General features: G+C 36.5%; 1 protein-coding gene across 1 annotated transcript in view; it reads right to left on the bottom strand.

Moving 5' to 3' along the window:
- Positions 1-24,074, bottom strand: part of LOC142346249 (protein furry homolog-like) — a 144,509-nt gene that overhangs the window by 41,683 nt on the left and 78,752 nt on the right. The window contains exons 29-32 of the mRNA XM_075398764.1: positions 10,315-10,564; positions 9,247-10,168; positions 8,912-9,009; positions 8,464-8,608 (exon numbers count right to left, since the gene is read on the bottom strand). Coding sequence (XP_075254879.1) covers positions 8,464-8,608; positions 8,912-9,009; positions 9,247-10,168; positions 10,315-10,564 — 1,415 coding nt within the window. The remainder of the gene's footprint in view (positions 1-8,463; positions 8,609-8,911; positions 9,010-9,246; positions 10,169-10,314; positions 10,565-24,074) is intronic.

The raw sequence follows: 24,074 nt of genomic DNA, 5'->3' as shown, positions 1-24,074 counted from the left end.
AAAGCGTTTACAGTGATTGCTTCAAAATTCGTTCGACAAAAATTAACATAACCGACTAACGTCGGGCGAATTGCTCTCAAACGACCGGGGAGCGGTTGGCTTCGTCAGTATCTAGCCACGGTTTAGTGAGGCTAGCTTTAGCTTAATTCGACTCTTCAACTTTTAGTTTTTTAACCTTGTTAGTAAATGATATTTTAAAAATTTGCAAAATACTGCAAAGTTTAAAAGAAAACTATTTTTTGTCTCTGGAGTTATGTCAAGTAACCATTTGCAAGACTTGAAAAACTTCGCTCGCCAGTAATGGTCGTTAAACTCAGGAAAGGACAATAAAAATTGAAAATTGGAAACAATTGCAAATTTTAACTCAAGATATTAAAATCTTAAGACCATTTCACTGTCTCAAGAGACTATACAGTATCATCCTGTTTCAAGCCTGAAATAGTTTCACTGGCTCTTAAAGATCCATTCACTTGGAAAATGATAAAAAAAAATTTTCCAAAAAATTGAAAAATTTAAATTTTAACCAAATTTTACTAAAACTGTAATCATAAAAAAATTGATCACCATCCCATTAACTCTAGAAACTATGCAGCAGCTTATAATCAAATCTTGAAGAGGTCCCAGGGCCCCTGGTGCCGGAAAAATTCAAAAACATGAAAAAATTGCAAATACAATTTTAAAACAATTGCTTAAATTTGTGATAATGAAATCTTGAAAAACATTCCATTGCATCTATAATTATGCAGTAACATATAAAGAAACCCTAGAGGAAGTTCCGTGGCTCTTGAGGCTTGAGAAACGTCAAAAATGACAAAAAAATTCAAAAACCTAAAAATTTGCAAATTTTACAAATAAAATTGCCCTAAATTGTGATATTAAAAAAATGAAAATTAATCCATGGCCAACAAAAATTTTCCAGTAACTTATTATCAAACCCTAACAGGGGTTTTCTGACCCTTGAGGTTCGAAAAACCTGAATGACTATAAATGGCAAAAATTGTCAAAGAATGCTAAAATTCGTGATGTAAAAAAAAATCTTGCAAGACATTCCATTACATCTAGAAAATATACAATTACCTATCTTCAAACCCTAGAGGAGGTTCCTTGGCCCTTGAGGCTGAAAAAAAAACAAAAAACGACAAAGATTTTCAAAAAATTTGAAACAAAAGCAAGATTTATCAAAAATTGCTAAAATTTGTGACATTAAAAAGTTGAAAAATTATTCCATGTCCCATAAAAATTTGTGAGCAACTATTTTCAAGCCCCTTAGGAGGTTTTCTGGCCCCTGGGTCTAGAAAGACCTGATTAAGGAAAAATAAAAGTCAAAACATTGCACGTTTTGTCAAAAAATGCTTAAATTCGTAATGTTAAAATGTTGAAACCATTCCATTACCACTAGAAACTATGCAGTAACCTATTATTAAAACCAAGAAGAAGCTCCTTGACACCTAGGGCTGATAAAAATCAAAAATGTCAAAAACTTTCAAAAAGCTTGAAAAAAAATTGCAAAAAAGTATAAATTTGCCTGTTTTTAGCGAGCGGTTGTTCGTTAAGAGCTAGAAACTGGGGGGCGGGGTGGCGCAACAGTTGGGGTGGGGGCGATAACAGCGCGCGGGGGTTGGGGGCAATGGTTGAGGGGTCAACAGTGGAGGGGTCTTCACACCAAAGTATAAGTCTCCAAAACAGTTTGAGCTAGAACAGAGCTGAAAGGCTCTAAGAGAACTTAACGCCCGCTGGGCGCTACCTGTTTATCTCGTTTTAGAGGACGAAAGAGACGAAAAATCGCATTAAAAGACCGACAGGACTAATATAATTACTACAAACTTCGTTTGAGAGCAATTAAAAAAGCAATAACCCAGAAACAGCCAGGCAGTTAAACGATTTACGCACTGAAGACTGTTTTGTGCCAATTAATTGAACTTACGTGCAGCAAAATTCAGAATGCAAACGATTTAGATCATGAAGACTCCGCGACTGAGAAGTCTATTGTCTCCGACAAATCGTTGCATTAAAACAGCAGAACTTGCGTAAAGCGTAAAGGAGATCAATATGAGAGGGGAGTTGAAAATCGAAAAGACAAAAAGGAAGGAGATACAGAACAAATCGATTCATGGAATGAACAGAAGAACCAAATGACAATAACTTGTAATCGAGTTTTGAAAACAAATGGACTAATTGATTTACATTGAAGCACCAGTAATAACATAAACGACTAACGTAGGGCGACCTGCTCTCAACCGACCGGGGAACGGTTGGCTTTGTCAGCAGCTAGCCACTGTTTTGTAGCTTAACTGAAGCGGGCGGGGGGGAGGGAGGTGCACGGGGGCAACAGAGGGTAGGGGCAACGTGGGAGGTGGATCTTTGGCTGCAAGGGGCCCTTACGGCCTGAACGACGTGATGGGGTGGGGATTTGGGGGGGGGGCTGACGTGGGAGCCCGCGGTGGGGTAGGGCACAATTTCTAAGAGCCGCCCTCCATACCATAAGTATAAATCTCAAAAAGAGTTTCTGTGAATCGTATACTGGGAGACTAGTGAGCTGAAGGGCTCTAAGAGAACTTAGTGCCCACTGGGCGCTACCTCTTTATCCCTTTTCTGATGACGAAAAGTCGAATGGGTCGGACGAAAAATCGGTCAAGCGAAAAATCGCAAAAAAGACCAACAGGACTAATATAATTGCTACAACCTTTGTTTGAGAGCAATTAACAATGATTTCCTAAAAAAAGGTAGTTAAGTCATTTGTGATTTTAAAACTATGTCCACACATCTTTAGTAGAATTGAGCGTTAATTGAGGGTAATTACGTCATATAACAGCAGCAGAAGAGGTGTTCAAAAAAAGAGTTAAGGAAAAAAAAAAGAGAGAGAGAGAGAGAGTGTACAAAAGATCAAACGTGAACGAGAAAAGATAACCCAACCGACAGAGAGAGAGAGAGAGAGAGAGCTAGGAAAATTTTCCATGATGAGATATTACTCTGCAACTTCTAGTTTTCTAGCCTTGTTAGTAACTAAGCCTTGTTAGTAACTAAATTATAGAAAATAGTCGAAAAGTGCAAAGTTTAAAAAATTCCAGATTTCGCAGCAAAAAAAGTTCAAAAATGTAACCCATCTCCGGTCATGTAACCCATCTCCAAGACTTAGTGAGCTTCGTTGGCCAAAAATGATCGTTAAATTCAGAAAAGGATAAAATTATTGTTAAACATTTGCAAATTTGAACAAACGCTTGCTAACATTCGTGATATCATTATCTTCTGAACCATTTCATTGACTCAAGAGACTATCCGAAATACCTACTTCAAGCTTTAACTATTTTCACTGGCTCAAAGATCCATAATCTTGGAACACGATAATATTTTCCAAAAAATTGAGAAAAAATTAAATTTTATCACAAAATGCTAAAAATGGAGTTATAAAAATATTCACAGATACAGATCTAAATTGAAAAAAAAATCGACGCCGCTCAAAAAAACTAGGCTAAAAAACATTGAGCGATAAATTAATAAAACTTGTTAAAATTCATTCCACAGAAGCCTCTTATTAGGGACCTTTACTGCACATATGAGTTCCTTTGACCTTAAACAAATTCAAATTCAACTTAAGTTTTAAAGTGCAAAAGTCATTTTATTGAGTGAAGTAAGTCACGTATGATCAAAATCTAATCACGCAAATAACCTAAAAACTTTCGCTAAAGCGAGTGATAAATGACGTCACGCGCGCAAATGCCGTTAGTGAGAGGAAGAAGTCATTCAGAAAATTTGACTTTTTCAGCTTTGCTGTGTGAACAAATGTAAAACGAAAAAAGAGCGTCAGACGACGAAACAAAAAAAACCAAGAGCGCCGCAATATAGCTACAATCAGCTTACAGCTTCGCAGCTATAAAAAAAAACTCGAAAAAACTGCAAAAAATTTTTTTAAATTTGCTTAAATTCGTGATATTAAAATTTTGAAAACATTCCATTACATCTAGAAATTATGCAGTAACCTATTTTCAAACTCTAGAGGAGGTTCCTTGGCTCTTGAAGCTAGAGAAAAAATCTAGAAATTGAAAAATTGCAAGTTTCATCAAAAAAACTGTAAAAATTGTTATAGTAAGCTATTTAAAACCATTATATGGCAAAAAAATTTTCAGTAAAATATTATCAAAACATTGAAAAGAACGCAACTTTTGTCGAAAAATACTAAAACTCCGGATGTTAAAATCTTGAAAAACATTCCATTACATCTAGAAACTATGAAGTAACCTATCATGAGACCCTGGAGGAAGTTCCTTGGCACATGAGACCAGAGAAACCTAAAGAAATTACAAAAAAATTTCAAAAATTGAAAAAAATTGCAAGTTTTATCAAAAACCTGCTAAAATTTTTGATATTTAAAGCTGACAACTATTCCATGGCCCATCCAAAACCTTAAGTACCCTATTACCAAACCCTAAAAGAGGTTTTCTGGTTCCTGGGGCAGGAAAAACTTGAATAATGACAACAGAGTTAAAAAAATTGAAAATTTTAAGTTTTGTCAAAAAAATGCTAAAATTCGTGATGTTGAAAACAATGTAGTATAAACTATGCAGTATACTATTATCAAACTCTAGAAGAATTTCCTTCACACCTATTGCAGAAAAACTCAAGAAATGACGAAAATTTACAAAAAAATGTGAAAATTATTATAAATTGTTGTGTTTTTGTTTGGAGTACCACAAAACATGTAGCTCTTAAAATGGTCTTTGAAGTACTTATGTCTTTCAAGACATTTATCAGCTTTAAATAGCCTCATTTTTAGATTGCTCTAACAAAAAGTTCCAAAAATGACAAAAAAAACACGAAAAACTGCAACATTTTGTGCTCAAAAACTCCTAAAAATGACCTTTTAACCTTTAAACTACATCCTTTCCAGTAGCTTCACCACACTAAGCACTGATGTGGGAGCCAGCGGTGGGGTGGGGCACAATTTCTAAGACCCGCCCTCCATACCATAAATATAAATCTCAAAAACAGTTTCTGTGAATCGTATACTGGGAGACTAGTGAGCTGAAGGGCTCTAAGAGAACTTAGTGCCCACTGGGCGCTACCTCTTTATCCCTTTTCTGATGACGAAAAGTCGAATGGGTCGGACGAAAAATCGGTCAAGCGAAAAATCGCAAAAAAGACCAACAGGAATTGCTACAACATTTGTTTGAGAGCAATTAACAACGATTTCCTAAAAAAAGGTAGTTAAGTCATTTGTGATTTTAAAACTATGTCCACACATCTTTACTAGAATTGAGCGTTAATTGAGGGTAATTACGTCATATAACAGCAGCAGAAGAGGTGTTCAAAAAAAGAGTTAAGGAAAAAAGAGAGAGAGTGAGAGAGTGTACAAAAGATTAAACGTGAACGAGAAAAGATAACCCAACCGACAGAGAGAGAGAGAGAGAGCTAGGAAAATTTTCCATGATGAGATTCTACTCTGAAACTTCTAGTTTTCTAGCCTTGTTAGTAACTAAATCATAGAAAATAGTCGAAAAGTGCAAAGTTTAAAAAATTCCAGATTTCGCAGCAAAAACAAGTTCAAAAATTTTTTTCCGTCTCTGCAGTTCGGTCATGTAACCCATCTCCAAGACTTAGTGAGCTTCGTTGGCCAAAAATGATCGTTAAATTCAGAAAAGGATAAAAATATTGTTAAAAAACATTTGCAAATTTGAACAAACGCTTGCTAACATTCGTGATATCATTATCTTCTGAACCATTTCATTGACTCAAGAGACTATCCGAAATACCTACTTCAAGCTTTAACTATTTTCACTGGCTCAAAGATCCGTAATCTTGGAACACGATAATATTTTCCAAAAAATTGAGAAAAAATTAACTTTTATCACAAAATGCTAAAAATGGAGTCATAAAAATATTCATAACAATTCCTTAACGAGTGAGAGAGTGTACAAAAGATTAAACGTGAACGAGAAAAGATAACCCAACCGACAGAGAGAGAGAGCTAGGAAAATTTTCCATGATGAGATTCTACTCTGAAACTTCTAGTTTTCTAGCCTTGTTAGTAACTAAATCATAGAAAATAGTCGAAAAGTGCAAAGTTTAAAAAATTCCAGATTTCGCAGCAAAAACAAGTTCAAAAATTTTTTTCCGTCTCTGCAGTTCGGTCATGTAACCCATCTCCAAGACTTAGTGAGCTTCGTTGGCCAAAAATGATCGTTAAATTCAGAAAAGGATAAAAATATTGTTAAAAAACATTTGCAAATTTGAACAAACGCTTGCTAACATTCGTGATATCATTATCTTCTGAACCATTTCATTGACTCAAGAGACTATCCGAAATACCTACTTCAAGCTTTAACTATTTTCACTGGCTCAAAGATCCGTAATCTTGGAACACGATAATATTTTCCAAAAAATTGAGAAAAAATTAACTTTTATCACAAAATGCTAAAAATGGAGTCATAAAAATATTCATAACAATTCCTTAACTCTAGAAACTATGTAGTAGCTTATTTTTATCACACTTTGGAGGAGGTCACCGGGCCACTGGTGCCGGAAAAAAATCGAAATCAAAAATAATAAACATAGCCGGCAGATTGCTGGAATAGCTGCGAAAGAATAGACCTGCGTGCCATTTAATAGAGATAGAAACAGATACAGATCTAAATTGAAAAAAAAATCGACGTCGCTCAAAAAAACTAGGCTAAAAAACATTCAGCGATAAATTAATAAAGCTTGTTAAAATTCATTCCACAGAAGCCTCTTATTAGGGACCTTTACTGCACATATGAGTTTCTTTGACCTTAAACAAATTCAAATTCAACTTAAGTTTTAAAGTGCAAAAGTCATTTTATTGAGTGAAGTAAGTCACGTATGATCAAAATCTAATCACGCAAATAACCTAAAAACTTTCGCTAAAGCGAGTGATAAATGACGTCACGCGCGCAAATGCCGTTAGTGAGAGGAAGAAGTCATTCAGAAAATTTGACTTTTTCAGCTTTGCTGTGTGAACAAATGTAAAACGAAAAAAGAGCGTCAGACGACTAAACAAAAAAACCAAGAGCACCGCAATATAGCTACAATCAGCTTACAGTTTCGCAGCTATAAAAAAAAACTCGAAAAAACTGCAAAAAATTTTTTTAAATTTGCTTAAATTCGTGATATTAAAATTCTGAAAACATTCCATTACATCTAGAAATTATGCAGTAACCTATTTTCAAACTCTAGAGGAGGTTCCTTGGCTCTTGAAGCTAGAGAAAAAATCAAGAAACTGAAAAATTGCAGGTTTCATCAAAAAATCTGTAAAAATTGTTATAGTAAGCTATTTAAAACCATTATATGGCAAAAAAATTTTCAGTAAAATATTATCAAACCCTAAAGGAGGTTTTTTGGCACCTGTGGATGGAAAAACCTGAAAAATGACAATAAATATCAAAACATTGAAAAGAACGCAACTTTTGTCAAAAAATACTGAAACTCCGGATGTTAAAATCTTGAAAAACATTCCATTACATCTAGAAACTATGAGGTAACCTATCATGAGACCCTGGAGGAAGTTCCTTGGCACATGAGACCAGAGAAACCTGAAGAAATTACAAAAAAATTTCAAAAATTGAAAAAAATTGCAAGTTTTATCAAAAACCTGCTAAAATTTTTGATATTTAAAGCTGACAACTATTCCATGGCCCATCCAAAACCTTAAGTACCCTATTACCAAACCCTAAAAGAGGTTTTCTGGTTCCTGGGGCAGAAAAAACTTGAATAATGACAACAGAGTTAAAAAAAATTGAAAATTTTAAGTTTTGTCAAAAAATGCTAAAATTCGTGATGTTGAAAACAATGTAGTATAAACTATGCAGTATACTATTATCAAACTCTAGAAGAATTTCCTTCACACCTATTGCAGAAAAACTCAAGAAATGACGAAAATTTACAAAAAAATGTGAAAATTATTATAAATTGTTGTGTTTTTGTTTGGAGTACCACAAAACATGTAGCTCTTAAAATGGTCTTTGAAGTACTTATGTCTTTCAAGACATTTATCAGCTTTAAATAGCCTCATTTTTAGATTGCTCTAACAAAAAGTTCCAAAAATGACAAAAAAACACGAAAAACTGCAACATTTTGTGCTCAAAAACTCCTAAAAATGACCTTTTAACCTTTAAACTACATCCTTTCCAGTAGCTTCACCACACTAAGCACTTGAAGGATTACTCAACCCGGCTAAGGCTCTCCAATGAAACTTAGTATCCGCTGGGCGCTACCGGTTTATACCGCAAGGACGAAAAGTTAAATGGGTCCGACGAAAAATCGGTCAAGCGAAAAATCAAATAAAAAAGACCAACAGGACCAATATAATTGCTACAAACTTCGTTTGAGAGCAATTAATAAACCTTGACAATGAGTATTAATTTAAATTCTTGTATGTACTTAATTGAGTGCAATTGAAGTAGGACTTATTACTGCTTTCCAAAAAAAATACGTTCTACATAGGCTAAATACCTGTGGTGGTGCTTGTGATGGATATAGTGTCGTCATTGTTCGGATCACCCTCTAGTTGAGATGCAGAGACAGATAGGACAGAAGCAGAAGTCGCAGGTCTGCTCTGAGCTGTGGCAGCCACACTATCCGCCATCTTGTTACACTCCTACATAACAAATGACCCTATTATCATCAAGTAAAATTGCGGTTACACTCTATTAAAAATATCAGGGGAGAATACTGGACGAGATAAAATAGCGGCATCCACCAGTAAATCAGCTATTCCGGATATTCAGCTTTTCTTCCCGCTAAGAACGCACGTTTCTTCTGTTGTATTTTTGGCCTATGAATTTGTCAACTTTGCTCAATAAAAGTAAGAATAGATTTGCTATTCAGGAATGGTTATAATTTAATTTAGGGTTTTAATTTAGGCTAGTTTCAAAGGCCAAACCAATGTGAATTAACTCACGGCTGCGATTGAGTCCGCACACTCCAAGTGCATCTCAGAGGGCTCATCGTATGACTCAAACAGCATTGGCAGCAGAGATAGAATGTTCACCACCAGACCTGCAAATCATCAATCAAACCACTCAACATTCAAATCTTTATATTCCTAAAACTCCGCCTACAAATTTCATCTTTTACCACGTTCCAACGATTGCATCAATTATTTCCACGCCGCATAACGTTTCCCTAACGTGAATCCTGGTGGAAACTAATCTCACTTCATGTTGTATTAACTTTTTCGTATACAGTCGGATAAAAGTGATTCAAGGATTCTAGGCAGAAAATTGACACTCTCACCTCTCTCGTCGGAGTCCAAGAAAGATACAATTGACAAGAAGGGAGTGAACTTGACTAAAATCTTATTGGTCAAGTTCAGAGCGGATGGAAGCGTCAACCCCTTCAGTACTAAAGGCTGCAGTCCAGAGAATACGCTCCACTTCATCTGGTGGAAAACACGACACAACGCATTTTGATGTCTGCTACTCTCCATTTTCAATCCACTAAGTAATTGATCCAACAACTTTAGAGCTAGAACATATTCGTACTCGAAGTCCGATTCCAACATGGACACCACAGCCCAAAATATCTGACAAAGGACCGACAATTTATCGTCAAAGATGCCATGCCCACCTCTTCGAGACAACAATGTATCTCCAAAATCCCTAGGAAGGCATTGAGATCTAGCCTTGAGATCTCTCCGTCTGATCTCAGATCTTTGATGGGTATCCAAAGTGGTACTACAAGGTCCAGTCATAGCCGGAACCCTTTCAGTTGTATTCGAGTTGTCTGGAAACCCCATTCTAAGAGCTTCTGCGGCCGGTCCATTATAGGAAGCAGTTCTGCGATAAAACACATCAAGTTCAGTTGGTCTGCGACTGGTGAGAATTGCAGCCGCAACAGATGATTGGTTCTTTCTCGAGGATACATGTGCAGGATTTGTCGTTGCTTTGGCAAAACGGGCGCTCAAACTAGCTCCTCGGTTGGTAGTACTGGTTGCGATATTGTCAACCATACTCGGATCAGTAAAAAGCGACAGTGGACGCTGAGGAACAAACTCGGGTTGGTCCACAATTAGACTAGACATTTTCGATAACGTCTGCATGATCTCAACAACATACCCCTGTGTTTCTTCACCAACTTCGCCCACAGTATCGTTTAGACGAATCAGCACTTCCGAGACATCGCTAGACAGTGGAGTGATTTCTAGCCCACGAAAAACCTAAAATGAAATAGATTTGCTTAGGGGCTTAGAGATTACATTCCTTGATCGTTTGATTTTTAAAAAAGAATATCTATCACGCTTGCGAAAGGTAATTTTGTTTATCTATTAGTATTATATTGAACTTAAAAAACCTGATCCACTACCTGAAAGGATCGACTGGCATAGTGCCTGGACGATGACGACAGTGCCATCTTCAGACTTATGGCACCCCACTCTCCTCTGACGTCATAGGCCAGTGGAACCTCCCCGTTGTAGTGGTTCTCGAAAACCTGAATGAGGAGAGACACGAAAGCAGTGACCTTCTCTGCACTCGTGATGCTCTGGTTCCGAGGAGACACATCCTCCAGAGTCCACAGAGGCTGGCTGATATTTTGTAACAGATACTCTGCCAGTCTAAACAATCAGCTGCTCCATTTACAAACAGAGACGACATCCGATAACAAAAAAACTAAAGATATTGCATGAAAAACCAATCTGCGCATTCAAGTGAGTTATTTCTTTGTGGAAAAAATACAAATCCAGAAAACTAACGAGATGAAGAACGAGTTCAACCCACTGAAGAGAGAGAGAGAGAGAGAGAGAGAGAGAGAGAGAGAGAGAGAGAGAGAGAGAGAGAGTGGGGGGGGAGTTAATCTACGCAAGGATTGTCGGAATGCATAACTCTGAAATGCAATTCAATTAGTAACAATCGGCCTTCGTCAATTTATCATAGCCGGGTGTCCGGAAATGTACCATTACGGGATGGAGTAGAATGCCAAATGGGTCTCTACTGTAGAATGCCGAAAGAATCCCTATAGTAGAATGCCGGATGGGTCTCTATTGTCGCCGTATCCTCCTCGTGGGCAATCCTGGGTAGACTTCGGTTTAACGAAGCGGCAAAAGTCCTCGAGCGATCTCACAAATCACCAGGACACAAAGACTTAGTGTCAAAATGTGTTCCTTGCCGGTCCGATACTCATCAGCGCAGGCATGGGCCTGAGATGAGGGAGTTGAGGCAGAGCATTGAACAGTGCCCTTGAAAGAAGGGAGCAAAAGTGGAGAGTAGTCGGCGGGACCCTGTAGGAAAGTGGCTCTTGAGGCCATGTCTCACCGACCTCTACCTGTTGGAAATGTCTCCAATGAGCAAAAGATGGTCTTACTGACTCGAAAATCAACAAAGTAATGAAAAAGAAATCGAGACTAATAGATGAAGTTCGACCATTTAGTAGCTATCTGGCTAGACTCCAACGTCTCTTGCGAAACCCTAATCGGCTTGAAATACCCTGCTAGTAGGCAGCAAACCCAGGGTTAGTAAGGTTGAGATGTGAGGGAGCCTGAGACGAATGCTACACTATGACTGAAAGTTGATAAGTAGTAAATGAGAAAATTGTGTGTGATCCCTGCGGACAATTAGTATCTGAAATGAAAATCTTCTAGTAGGAAATACTGTGCAAGGTCCATACAAGATGGATGTAGCGATAGCCACAGAAATAATACGACTGATTAGTGTTGTATCTGTGAAAGCAGAGCTCAAAAGATATGAGTGGCTACACTGCAGGCCTGGTCCAGACAACAGATGCTCTGCTATGTCCCGAAAGATGGTTTAAGGAGACTTGAGGCTCACGAGACTCAACTTCTCAAAGAGCTGGACCCCAGAAGGTCTTTGCACCAATGCTCTGCTCCTCATGACTTGGAACAAGTTCCTCTAAAGGCCTGATGACTAAATACCTGAGTCCACGGCCAAAGGGGAGGTGCACCATAACGTAACGTTACTAGGGTCGATTTGGCATATTTAAGGACATCAGAATATATTTCACAAAATGGAAAGATTGCAAAACGCAATACAATTACTAAATAAATCGAAAAAATTCAGTCGCCTCACATAATTGATTTCGACTCTGATAACGTAACGGGATCGAATTAACTCAAAGAATTGAACTCAAATTCAGGCTTCAAAATGCGATAAAATCTTCTGAGAATCTAGGATGAACATACCCGGCAGATTGTCGGAAAATAGGCACCGTTGATTCCCATAACTCTATTGCTATTGAAAGAAAAGAAAATATCAACAAAAATTGATTTTTGTATAAAAACATTTTTAAGTGCGATTTATTTTGATGTCATTGAACATACTCCTGTCTCTCATAATAACTACAATAATGGGCTTTATGGGTTTATCCAGTTTCTGTTTCTGACTTTGATTTTTTTTATACTGACTCTCTTCATTTTGAATTGCTTTGCTGAGCAGCTGCTGTTTAAAAGGACTTTGAGCAAAATGACAGAAGAGTGAAACTAGCCTAGGGAAGTCAAAAAATTTCACGCAAAATGTCGAAAAATCGGCAAAATGGGTAAAGCGAAAAAAAGTTCGACAAGTAAAAAAAAAACATAGCCGGAAGATTTCCGGAAACGACTCGAAAGAGAAAATTGCCCATACTTATGACTAAACAATTAGAACAACTACTGTGAACCCTGAACCTCCACAAAAGCCATAAAAAATTTAAGGAAGAAAAAAACGGCATTCAAAAACAAATTGAACAAAAAAAACTAGAAAAACTTAATGAGTTTTTAAATATTACAGGGAAACAAAAAGCCGATTAAAATTCCTTTGCAGTTAGAGCAATAGAAAAATCGCAGAACAATGGGCCAGTCATAATAGGCTAAGAAACTTGTCTAAGATTTAAAAAAAAAGAAAAAACAAAAAATAAGAAAAATTGTTCTCGATTTTTCTGTCAATTTTCGCAAGAAAAAAATAATTGATACCAATAAAACTTTAGGCAATTGGTATCTGAATATTCCTTAAGTAACAAGCTTCTATTCAAATTCCACTTAAAGCAGTAAAACAAAAAAACAGGTACAAAATCAATAAATTTCGTCTAAAAATCAGCAAAACTGATCAAAAATCTCGAAATTAGCATTAAAAATCAAATTGACTGCTTGAAACCTTCAATTCCTATCAAAACAAGCCTGAAACTAATACAATATCATAATCAAACCTCATAAAAACCAAAAGTTGCAAAAAACTGCTTTCAAAAGCCGCACGTGAACGAAAAAACTTTGCTCGCTTGGAGAAAATTTTTCACACATCAATTTCTCGCTCTCTCAAAAACAGCGTCATGAAAAAAACAACTCTCTTTTGGCTCCGTTCTTCACTTTTATTCAGCACCAAAATCACCCCAAATTTTTTTGACGCTTCAAAAATCACTCCAATAAAATTGATTAAAAAAAAACATAGCCGGAAGAATTCCGGAAACGACTTGAAGGATAAAATTGCCCATACTTATGACTGAACAAATACGACAACCATTGAGAAACCTGAACCTCCACAAATTCCATAAAAACAAGGAAGAACAGAAACGGCAATCAAACAAATTGAACAAAAAACTAGAAAAACTTAATGAGTTTTTTTAATAGTACAAGGAAGCATAAAACCAAGTAAAGTTCCTCTGCACTTAGAGCAATGAAAAGTACGCAAAACAATGGGCAAGTCATAATAGGATAAGAAACTTCTCAGATTTAAAAAAGAACAACTCCAAAAAAAATGGTTTAAAATTTCTCAACTTTTCTACCAAATTTCCCAAAAAAAAAATTGATACCAAGAGAACTTTAGTCAATTGTTAACAGAAAATATCTTAAGGAACCAGCTTCTATTCGATTCCCACTTAAAGCATTAAAACAAAAAAAAAAGCAAAAAACCATTAAATTTTGTCTAAAAATCAGCAAAACTGATCAAAATCCTCCAAATTAGCAGAAACCTCAAATTAACTACTTGAACACTTCAATTCCTATCATAACAAGACTAACACTAACACAATATTATAATCAAACTTCATAACCATCAAAAGTTGGAAAAAACTGCATTTAAAAGCCGCACGTAAAAAATTCGCTCGCTTAGAAAAATTTTTCAGACATCAGTTTCTCGCTCTTTCAAAAACAGCTGAATGAACAAAAACCACTCCCTTTTCGCTCCGCTCTTCAATTTTATTCAGCAAAATCACTCCAAATTTTTTCACGCGTTTCATTTCCCGCTTCAAAAATCACTCCAATAAAATTGATTGAAAAAAGGACTTCTCCAATACCCCTCTTCGAGTCGTAAAAATAGGAGCGCTATGATAGCCGGCTGAGATATGAGGGCGGCTATTCAAAAACATAACCGAGAGACTGACGTTGGCCCGGACCCACGTTGGGGTTGAAACAGCTATAAAAAGATAGAGAAAAAAATGATAGTAAAATTTACTTCAAGTGTCGAAAAGTAATCTAATGTGCTGCTACGCATGTTGAACTCAGCCTGTAAATTAAAGAAAAACAAGCATAATACTAATACCAGTTATTAAAAATACACTCTATGAATTTTGATAAAAAATAATGCATTTTATACATAAAGCCCGGGCTTTACTAGTAAAAGCAATTTTTGCTTTCGCTTTTTCTTGAGCGTTATAGTATAAATTTGCTGAACTGATTCTAAATTCGATTCAATTGAAACGGTGAGCGAGGAGAGTTAATCAAACGTAAATCTGCTGTCCTATAGGGCGGGGATGGGGACCAAAACGCTCAGAAAAGGAGATCACCTATTGATACTGGTTTGAGTAGATAACGGCGGCTCTTAATTATGCATTCAGAAATAACAAATGAAAAAAATAGCTGGACAGAGCGGGCCATAGTTTTTTTTGTTTTTAGCTAACAAAACCACTAGAAATAAAAGTATTCAACAACTTTCAAACTACCAGCGTCTCAACCATCAAATAGCTCGGTAAAATCTTCCTGAAATATTAAAAACATACCCGGCAGATTGCCGGAAACTAGCCGCCGTTGATTCCAATAAGCATGATTAGGATTGAACGAATAGAATATATTGAAAAAAAAAAGATTTTTGTACAAAAATATTTTTAAGTCCGATTTATTTTGATGGCATTTCGTAGTTGAACATACTTCTGTTTCTTAGAGAGAGGCTACAGGTGCTACTATTAACACCAATAAGCATTAGAGGTGGTAACTAAGACTTATAGGAACGACGTTCAAATAGCGGGCATCTAAAATTGGGCTTTATGGGTTTATCCCGTTTCTATTTCTGACTTCAATTTTTTATACCGACTCTGTTCATTTTGAATTGCTTTGCTTAGCAACTGATGTTCAAATTCACTTTTAGCAGAATGAGAGAAGAGAGAAACTAGCCTAGAGAAGTCAAAAAGATTTCACGCAAAATGTCGAAAAAGCGGCAAAATGGTAAAGCGAAAAAAAAGTTTGACGAAGTAAAAAAAAAATACGAGCGCAATAATAGCCGGCTGAGAAGATGAGGGCGGCTATTAAACAAAGATTTTCATAAAACTTTTGGATCTTTTCCGTTAGTGCCCCCAGTACGTTATGCTCCTCCAGTTACAGAGCACGTGCCATTGGGGGGGGGACAAACGGAAAAAAATGCAAAATTTCAAATATGTAATTCCGTTTGAAGCTTCACAAAGCAAATGGTGACAAAAAATTGTTGACTAGTGAGCTGTACAAAAGAACATTTAGTTAAGACACAAATGCCTATACAAGGTGTCAGAAGGCAACGAAACATACGGCAACTTTGATTAAAATGTTATTCGCTTTGCATTTTTCACATCAATATTATCGGCTACAAAATTTATCGTATGCAGAAACAATTAAAAATTCAATTATGTTTCATCAGGAAACCGATGAAAAGGCCCATAAAGGCAACTGAGTGGCCAGGAACCAAACATAACCGACTAGCGTCGGGCGAATTGCTCTCAGACGACCGGCTAGCGGTTGGCTTCATCAGTAGCTAGCTACGGTTTAGTGAGGCCAGCTTTAGCCTAATTAAAGGGATGTGAGGTGAGCGCAGCCGGTGGGGGGGGGGGTGCAACAGTGGATTGGTGAGGGGACTGATGTGGGGGCAGTGGTCAGGGGTGTAGGATCAATTTCTAAGAACCGCCCTTCACACCATAATTATAAGTCACCAAAACAGTTTCTGTGAATCGCACACTTGGAGGCTATTGAGCTGAAAGGCTCTAGAAGACCTTAATGCCCACTGGGCGCTACCTCTTTGTCCCGCTTCTGAGGTCGAAAAGTCAAAGGGTCAGACGAAAAACCGGTCCAGCGACAAATTGCAAAAAAAAGACAAACAGGATCAGCATATTTACGACAAACTGCGTTTGAGAGCAACTAACAATAGTTTCCTGAAAAGTGCAAGTTAAGTCATTTAAGAAAAAAACATTCCTACTATAATTCAGCGTTAATGAGGATAATAGATGATGATATCACGATTGTGAGAGATAAAACGCGAATGAGAAAGAGAAGGAAAGAAGCCCCAACAGACAGACAGACAGAGAGAGAGAGAGAGAGAGAGAGAGAGAGAGAGAGCTAGGAACATTTTTTTACGACTCGACTATGCAACTTTTTTGTTTTCTAGCCTTGTTACTAATTAAATCAAAATTTCGCAGTTGAAAAAAAAAGTTCAAAACAATTTTGGTCTCTGGGGTTCTGTCATGTATCCCATCTGCAGGGTTTTAAAAGTTTCGTTGGTCAGTAATGATGGTTTAACTCTCAAAATGATCGTAGTTATCGTTAAAATATTCAAAAATTTTGAAAACAATCGCAAATTTTAACAAAATCTGTTAAGATATTAATATCTTCAAAACCATTTCATTGTCTCAAGAGACTATCCAGTATCCTATTTCAGGCCCGAAATAGTTTTAATGCTTCATAAAGATCCATAAACTTGAAAGATGAAAATAGCTTTTCGAAAAAACGAAAAATTAATTTTCTCAAAAAATTGCTGAAACTGGAGACAATAAAAAACTGATAGCCATTCCATTAACTCTAGAAACTATGCAGCAGCTTATTATCAAACCTTGCAGGAGGTACCTGGGCCATGGTGCCAAAAAAATGAAAAAAAAATCAGATTCAAAAAAGACTGAATTTAAATTTATTAAATTCGGGATTATGAAGTCTTGAAAAACTTTCCATTACATCTAGAAAACTTACAGTAACATATTATCATACACTAGAGGAGGTTCCCTGGCTATTGAGGCTGGATAAACCTTAAAATGACATAAATTTTCAAAAAACTTAAAAAATAAAAAAAAATGCTAAAATTTTAGCTGATAAAAAGTTAAAATCAATCCATGGCCGAAAAAATTTCAGTAACTTTTTATTAGGTCCTAACGGAGGTTTTCTGACCCCTGAGGCTGTAAAAACTGAATCATGACGATAAACGTAAGAAATTGAAAAAAGCTGAAAGTTTTGTCAAAAAAATGCTAAAATTCGATGTTAAGAAATTGAAAAACATTCCATTACATCTCGAAACTATGCAGTAACCTATTGTCAAACCCCGGAGGAGGTTCCTTGGCTCTCGAGACTGGAAAAAATCTTAAAAAAAGTTTGAAAAACTTGCAAATATTTTTTTTAAAAAATTGCTTAATTTCGTAATATTAAAATCTTGAACATTCCATTACAACTAGAAACTATGCAATAATCCATTATCAAAAAGTTTTTTAAAAAATGGCTAAAAATTGTGCAATTAAAAAACTGAAAACTATTCCATGGCAAATAAAAACTTTTCAACAACTTATTATCAAACCCTTAAGGAGGTTTCCCGTCTCCTGGGTCTGCAAAGACTTGAATAATGAAAAATAGCCGGCAGATTGCCTGATAATATCCGAGATACACGCTTATGGCCTACCATGCAGTGAAACAACTAAGGAAATAAGATTTACAGATCGACCACCAGCGTTTTAATAGACCACTAGACTTTTTAGGTTATATTCGGACTGTCATTTTTATGACACATCTGCTCTACAGGGAAAAAGCCCTATTGGAGTTTTTCAAAAATATAGTTCGATATTAAAACTCAAGACTCCATCACACAGGAAGTAGGGCATATAAGTTTGGTGCACACTATTGACCTTTAATTAGTAAATGTTCATAAACCTTAAAATTCCATAAGTGAGTTCGGAAGTCATTTTCTTGAGTCAGATAAGTCACGCAATTGACCTAAAAGCAGAAATTACGTCACGAACACAAATTTTAACTGCAAAACAGTAGAAGTCACTGAACTCATTGAAAAAGTCAATTCCAAGAAGTCAGGGTAAGACAAAACAAAAATCTGTTAGACGATAAAAAAATTAAAATAGCGCAATATCCGCCTGGACGCGGCTATTAAAAATAAATGTCGAATAATGAAAAAAACTTAAAATTGCACGTTTTGTCAGGAAAAACGCGAAAGATTTGTGACGTTGAAATGTTGAGGCCATTCCATTACCACTGGAAACTATGCAGTAAGCTACTATCAAACCCTAGAGGAGGTTTCTTGACACCAAGAGCTGATAAAACTCAAAAAATGACAAAACTTTTCAAAAAGCTTGAAATTGTGCATAATTTGCGTGTTTTTAGCGAGCGCTTGTTCGTCAGTAGCTAGCCACATGGGAAAGGGTGCACCAGGGGGCTGATAGGGAGAGGGGGTGCAACAGTGAGGTGGGGGGGGGGGGCGACAGCGCGTTGGAGGGGGTTGGGGCAATCGTGTCTGTGCGGGGGGACAACAATGAACAGCAAATAATAGGTTGACACTGCGTTTTATCTAAATTTTATTGGAGCCCAAAGTACTAGTGTGGGGGACACCAAAGGTGTAACCATTTGCGAAATATGACTACAAGTTTGAGTAATATTGTGTCAAATTGACTGTTTACTTCGTAAACCAAGGAGGTGCTAACTTACTTTTGACGTTCGGCATATATTTGCTGTCAACCGAACACATTAATTTAATTAGGCCTATTTACGCCACAAAGCCGAGTGTCTTTCAAAAAAATAAGTCATAAGATAACAATTGGCAAAACAAAAATACAGTGACAAATTCAAAACATTAAACACAGCCGGCAAAATGCCCGAAAATAGCCACCGTTGACAAAACTGATGCACATTGGGATTGATTAAAAAAGGAAGAGAAATAATTTGACCGAATTTCTCTCTTTTTTCATTGTCAAAAAGTGTTCTAATTTATGGTGTAATTTCAGTTACAATCTTAAACTATACTTAATTCGGCTTCTAACCTGAAAGCTATTAAGCTTTATACTAATATCAGCAAGCAATCGCTCCAATAAATTTTGATAACCTAATTCACTATGACTTAACGAACGGGCTTTATCGGTTTATCCCGTATCTTTTCATTTTGCTCTTTTGACTGTGACAGTGTTCATCACATCGCGTAATTTAATGAGTGAGAGGATTTAAAAATCATTCAGTTGAAACAGGGTGAGGTAAGTCAGAAGTCAAGCGTGAAAATTGTGACTTAAATAAAACAAAAACGTGAGCAAAAGATAACGCGAATAAAAAACGAGAGCGCCTAAATTAAAGCCGGTGAGAGGCTGACGGCGGCTATTAAAAACTATATACTGATTTGTTTATGCTACAACATCAGAAAACCAATGGTAACATACCCGGCTGATTGCCGGAAAATAGCCGCCGTTGATTCCAATAAGCATGATTGGGATTGAAAGAATAGAAGATTTTGAAAAAAAAATTTTGTACAAAAACATTTTTTAAGTCCGATTTATTTTGATGGTATTTCGTAGTTGAACATAACGTACTTCTGTTTCTTAGAGAGAGGCTACAGGGGCTACTATCAATACCAATAAGCATTAGAGATGGTAACTAAGACTTATAGGAACGAAGTTAAAATAGCGGGCATCTAAAATTGGGCTTTATGGGTTTATCCCGTTTCTACTTCTGACTTCCATTTTTTATACTGACTCTGTTCATTTTGAATTGCTTTGCTGAGCAACTGATCTTCAAAATCACTTTTAGCAGAATGAGAGAAGAGAGAAACTAGCCTAGAGAAAACGAAAAGATATCACGCAAAATGTTGAAAAAACGGCAAAATGAGGTAAATCGAAATTTTTTTAATCGACGAAGTAAAAAAAAATAGGAGCGCTATAATAGCCGGCTGAGATGAGGGCGGCTATTAACCAAGAGATTGTTGGAACTAACTGATATGACAAAAAGACGAATAAAATTTCAAAATTCACCACTTTTTTAAAAGACAGATACAGTACAAGTGAAAAACATAACCGGCAGATTGCCGCCATTTAATCCCATAGCTCCGATTAGGATCGAGAGAACGAAAACAATGATAAAAAATGATTGTAGCACAAAAACAATTTTAAAGTGCGAACTCTTTTGATTGGATTTTGTAGTCATGCATACTCCTGTTCCTTAACGAGAGGATGCACTGGCTAATATTAATACCAATAACCATCAGATATGTTAATTAAGACTTATAAGAACAAAGTTCAAGTCAAGTAGCAGGCATCTAAAATTGGGCTTTATGGGTCTATCCTGTTTCTAATTTGATTTCGTTCTTCAATAATGACTTTGTTCATTTTTAATTGTTTTTCTGAGCAACTAATGTTCAAAAAAACTTTTAGTAGAATGAAGCTAGCCTAGAGAAGTCAAAATGATTTCACGCAAAATGTTGAACAAGATATGAACTAAGGTAAAGCCAAATAAATTTTTGATCGACAAAAAATTTAGCAGAACAAGTCCTGAAATACAATCGAAAGAATTGAAGTAACTAATGAGCCGACTATTAACTATTTTACAGCAACATTTAACCAGGACAGTCAACAAAGCCCCTAACCATATATGTGGAAAAAAATTCTAAAAATAGTTAAAGTGTTTAGATTTAGTGTTTCCAGAATTCCTAAATCTGACAACTTATTTTAAAAATAAAATGACCCTACACGTCCCTAGAATTAGTATGTAATGCAAACTTAGTGGGAATCGAAGTAAGATAAAGTAAAACAGAAGCAAAAATAAAAATTTGGCAAAAATTGATTTGGCCAGAAGTACTTGTGGAAAACAGTGGCGTCAGAGTAAGAAAACCAGAGAACTACATGCCAATATCCATCAAATTTTATTTTCAAAAACCACGCATCAAAATTTCAAAAACGGTTGCCATGATCCAAGGCAACTGATAAAATCCACCAATAACTCAATAGCAACTCATGAAATCTTTCATAAATGCAACTAAATGATAAAACATAACCGACTAACGTCGGGCGAATTGCTCTCAAACGACCGGCGAGCGGTTGGCTTCGTCAGTAGCTAGCCACGGGGGGGGGGTGCACTGGGGGCTGATGGGGGCAACACTGGGTTGGGGGGGGGGCAACAGCGCGGTGGGGATGGGGGTCAACGGGGGGGGGGGGGGGGGTTTCTCAACCTCTCAGAACCGCCCTTCACACCATAAGTATAAGTATAAGTCTCCAAAACAGTTTGAGCTGAAACAGAGCTGAAAGGCTCTAAGAGCACTTAATGCCCGCTGGGCGCTACCTGTTTATCCCGTTTTTGAGGACGAAAAGTCAAAAGCGTCAGACGAAAAATCGGTCAAGCGAAAAATCGCATTAAAAAAAAGACCAACAGGACTAATATAATTGCTACAAACTTCGTTTGAGAGCAATTAAACAGGAATAAGTAATATAAAAACTAACAAACTCGAAAATTAGGCAACATTTTTTGAAAACGAACAGCGCATAAGTCAACGAAAGCAATAGCTATAACCGAAACGATAAAATCAAGCAAAAAAGGCATCCTCAGCAACCGATGACAATTGGTATCAGGGAGACTAAGAGAAAAGACAACAATTGGCTCAAAATCTGACCTAAAAAATTGAAATTCATTGAAAACAATGAAAGTAAAAGTCATAGAAAGAATTAGCTTTACACTGAGGGAAAAAATCGTTAAAGTACCTCATATAAGCAACCTTAGAGACCAGTCCCCATTGAACTTAAATGAGAAGACAAGAATAAGAACAGCCAGCAAATACTCTCGAAGCAAAAACTCATCAAAAAATTTTGACAACAAATAGTGTAAAAGTGATGAAAACCAATAGCCATCAACTCAAAACATTAATTAGTTTAATTTAAGCCTCATAAGCAACCAATGATACTGTTATTAAGGATACTAAATGGCGAGACAAAACAATATAGCCGGTATATTGAGCCGTTGACGAGCTTGATGAACATCGGGATTGAAACAGAAATAGAAAAGAAACAGAAACTGACCAAAAGTTTCTCCGTTTCTTTCAGTGTCAAAAAGTGTTCTAATTTGCGATTTCAGTTAGGATCTTAAACTATACTTAATTCAGCTTCCAAACAGAAAGCTATTAAGCTTAATACTTATATCAGCTAGCAATCGCTCTAATAAACTTTGATAACCTAATGCACTATGACTTAATGACCGAGCTTTATCGGTTTCTCCCGTTTCTTTTCATTTTGCTCTTTTGACATTGACGGTCTAAAATACATTGCGTAATTGAATGCGTGAAACAGTATAAAAACCTTTTAGATGAAACAGAGTTAGGTAAGTCAGAAGTCACAAGCGTCAAAATTGTGACTTTTAAAAAAAAACAAAAAACGTGATCAAAAGGTAAAGCAAAATTTTAAAAAAGCAGAGCGCCTAAATAATAGTCGCTGAGAGGCTGGGGGCGGCTATTAATGAAAAAGGAGCAAAAGTAAAAAAAGAATCAAAATTTATGTCAACGAACTGTGTCAAAGAAAAAACATAGCTGGAAGAGTTCCACAAAATAGCGGCAATAGCTTCGCAGATCTGCAGTCGCAAAAAAAGAAAGACAGATTAAAAAAATCTTTTAATTAAAGGCAGAGATAATAAATTTTGGCAAAGGATTAACTAAGAGTGAAAAATGACGTCACGCACGCAATTCAGATAAAATTGCATGAACGAATGAACAAAAAGCAGATTTGAGGTGATTGTGACGGTAGTAACAAAAATCTTGACGATGAAAAAAAAACCAAGAGAAGGCCAATAATAGCCTAACATATTGCTTCGCGGCTATTAAAAAACTCAACCGATCAACGTCGGGCGAATGGCTCTCAAACGACCGACGAGCGATTGGCTTCGTCAGTAGCTAGCCACGGTTTAGGCTAGCTTTAGCCTAATTGACGGGACGTGAGCTGCGGATAATAGATGACATCACGCCACAAAACAGCAGCTGAAGTAAGGCGTCAACAAAACAGTTAGGGAAAAAGAGATGAGACGTGAACGAGAGAAGCAAAGAAATCCCAACCGACAAAAGAGAGAGAGAGAGAGAGAGAGAGAGAGAGAGAGAGAGAGCGAGAGAGAGAGAGAGAGAGAGAAAGAGAGAGCGAGAGAGCGAAAAGAGTATTTTCCGAGATGAGGTTCGACTCTGCAACTTCTAGTTTTTTAGCCTTGTGAGTAATTAAAACATACCCGGCAGATTGCCGGAAAATAGCCGCCGTTGATTCTCATATCCAGGATTGGGAATGAAAGAAGAGAAAAAACTAGAAAAAATGATTTTTGTACAAGCAATTTTAAAGTGCGAAAAAATTTGATGTCATTTTGTAGCTGAAAGTACTCCGATTTTGTAGTCAGACCACACAGGTTCTAGTATCAATACAAATAGAGATGGTAACTAAGAACAAAGTTCGAGTTACGAGCAACTAAAATTGGGCTTAATGGTTTTATCCCGTTTCTATTGTCTAACTCCTGTCTAAAAAGACTTTTAGCAGAATGAGAGAAGAGTGAAACTAGCCTAGAGAAGGCTAGAAGATTTCACGCAGAAAGTTGAACAAGCTGTGAACTGAGGTGAAAGAAAAAATTTTATCTGACAAAGTAAAAAAAAATAGGATCGCTATAATAGCCGTCTGAGAAGCTGGGGCGGCTGTTAATAATATAGGGGAAAACTGAAAGCGCAAAATTCAAGAAAATTTTCTACTTTTCGCAGGAAAAAAAGTCTAAAACCATTTTTGTCTCAGGAGTTTTCAGTAAGTTACCCATCTGCAATAATTAAAAAGTTCCGATAGCCAGTATTGACCGCAAAACTCAAAAAGGACAAATATATTCAAAATTTTTAAAGACAATTGCAAATTTTAACGAAATCATCCTAAAATTTGTGATA

This window comes from Convolutriloba macropyga, chromosome 9 (genome assembly GCF_964194025.1).
Source record: "Convolutriloba macropyga chromosome 9, txConMacr16.3, whole genome shotgun sequence".
Lineage (NCBI taxonomy): Eukaryota > Metazoa > Xenacoelomorpha > Acoela > Convolutidae > Convolutriloba > Convolutriloba macropyga.
The sequence above is the reverse complement of the archived record's forward strand: the minus strand, read 5'-3'. Positions and strand labels throughout refer to the sequence as shown.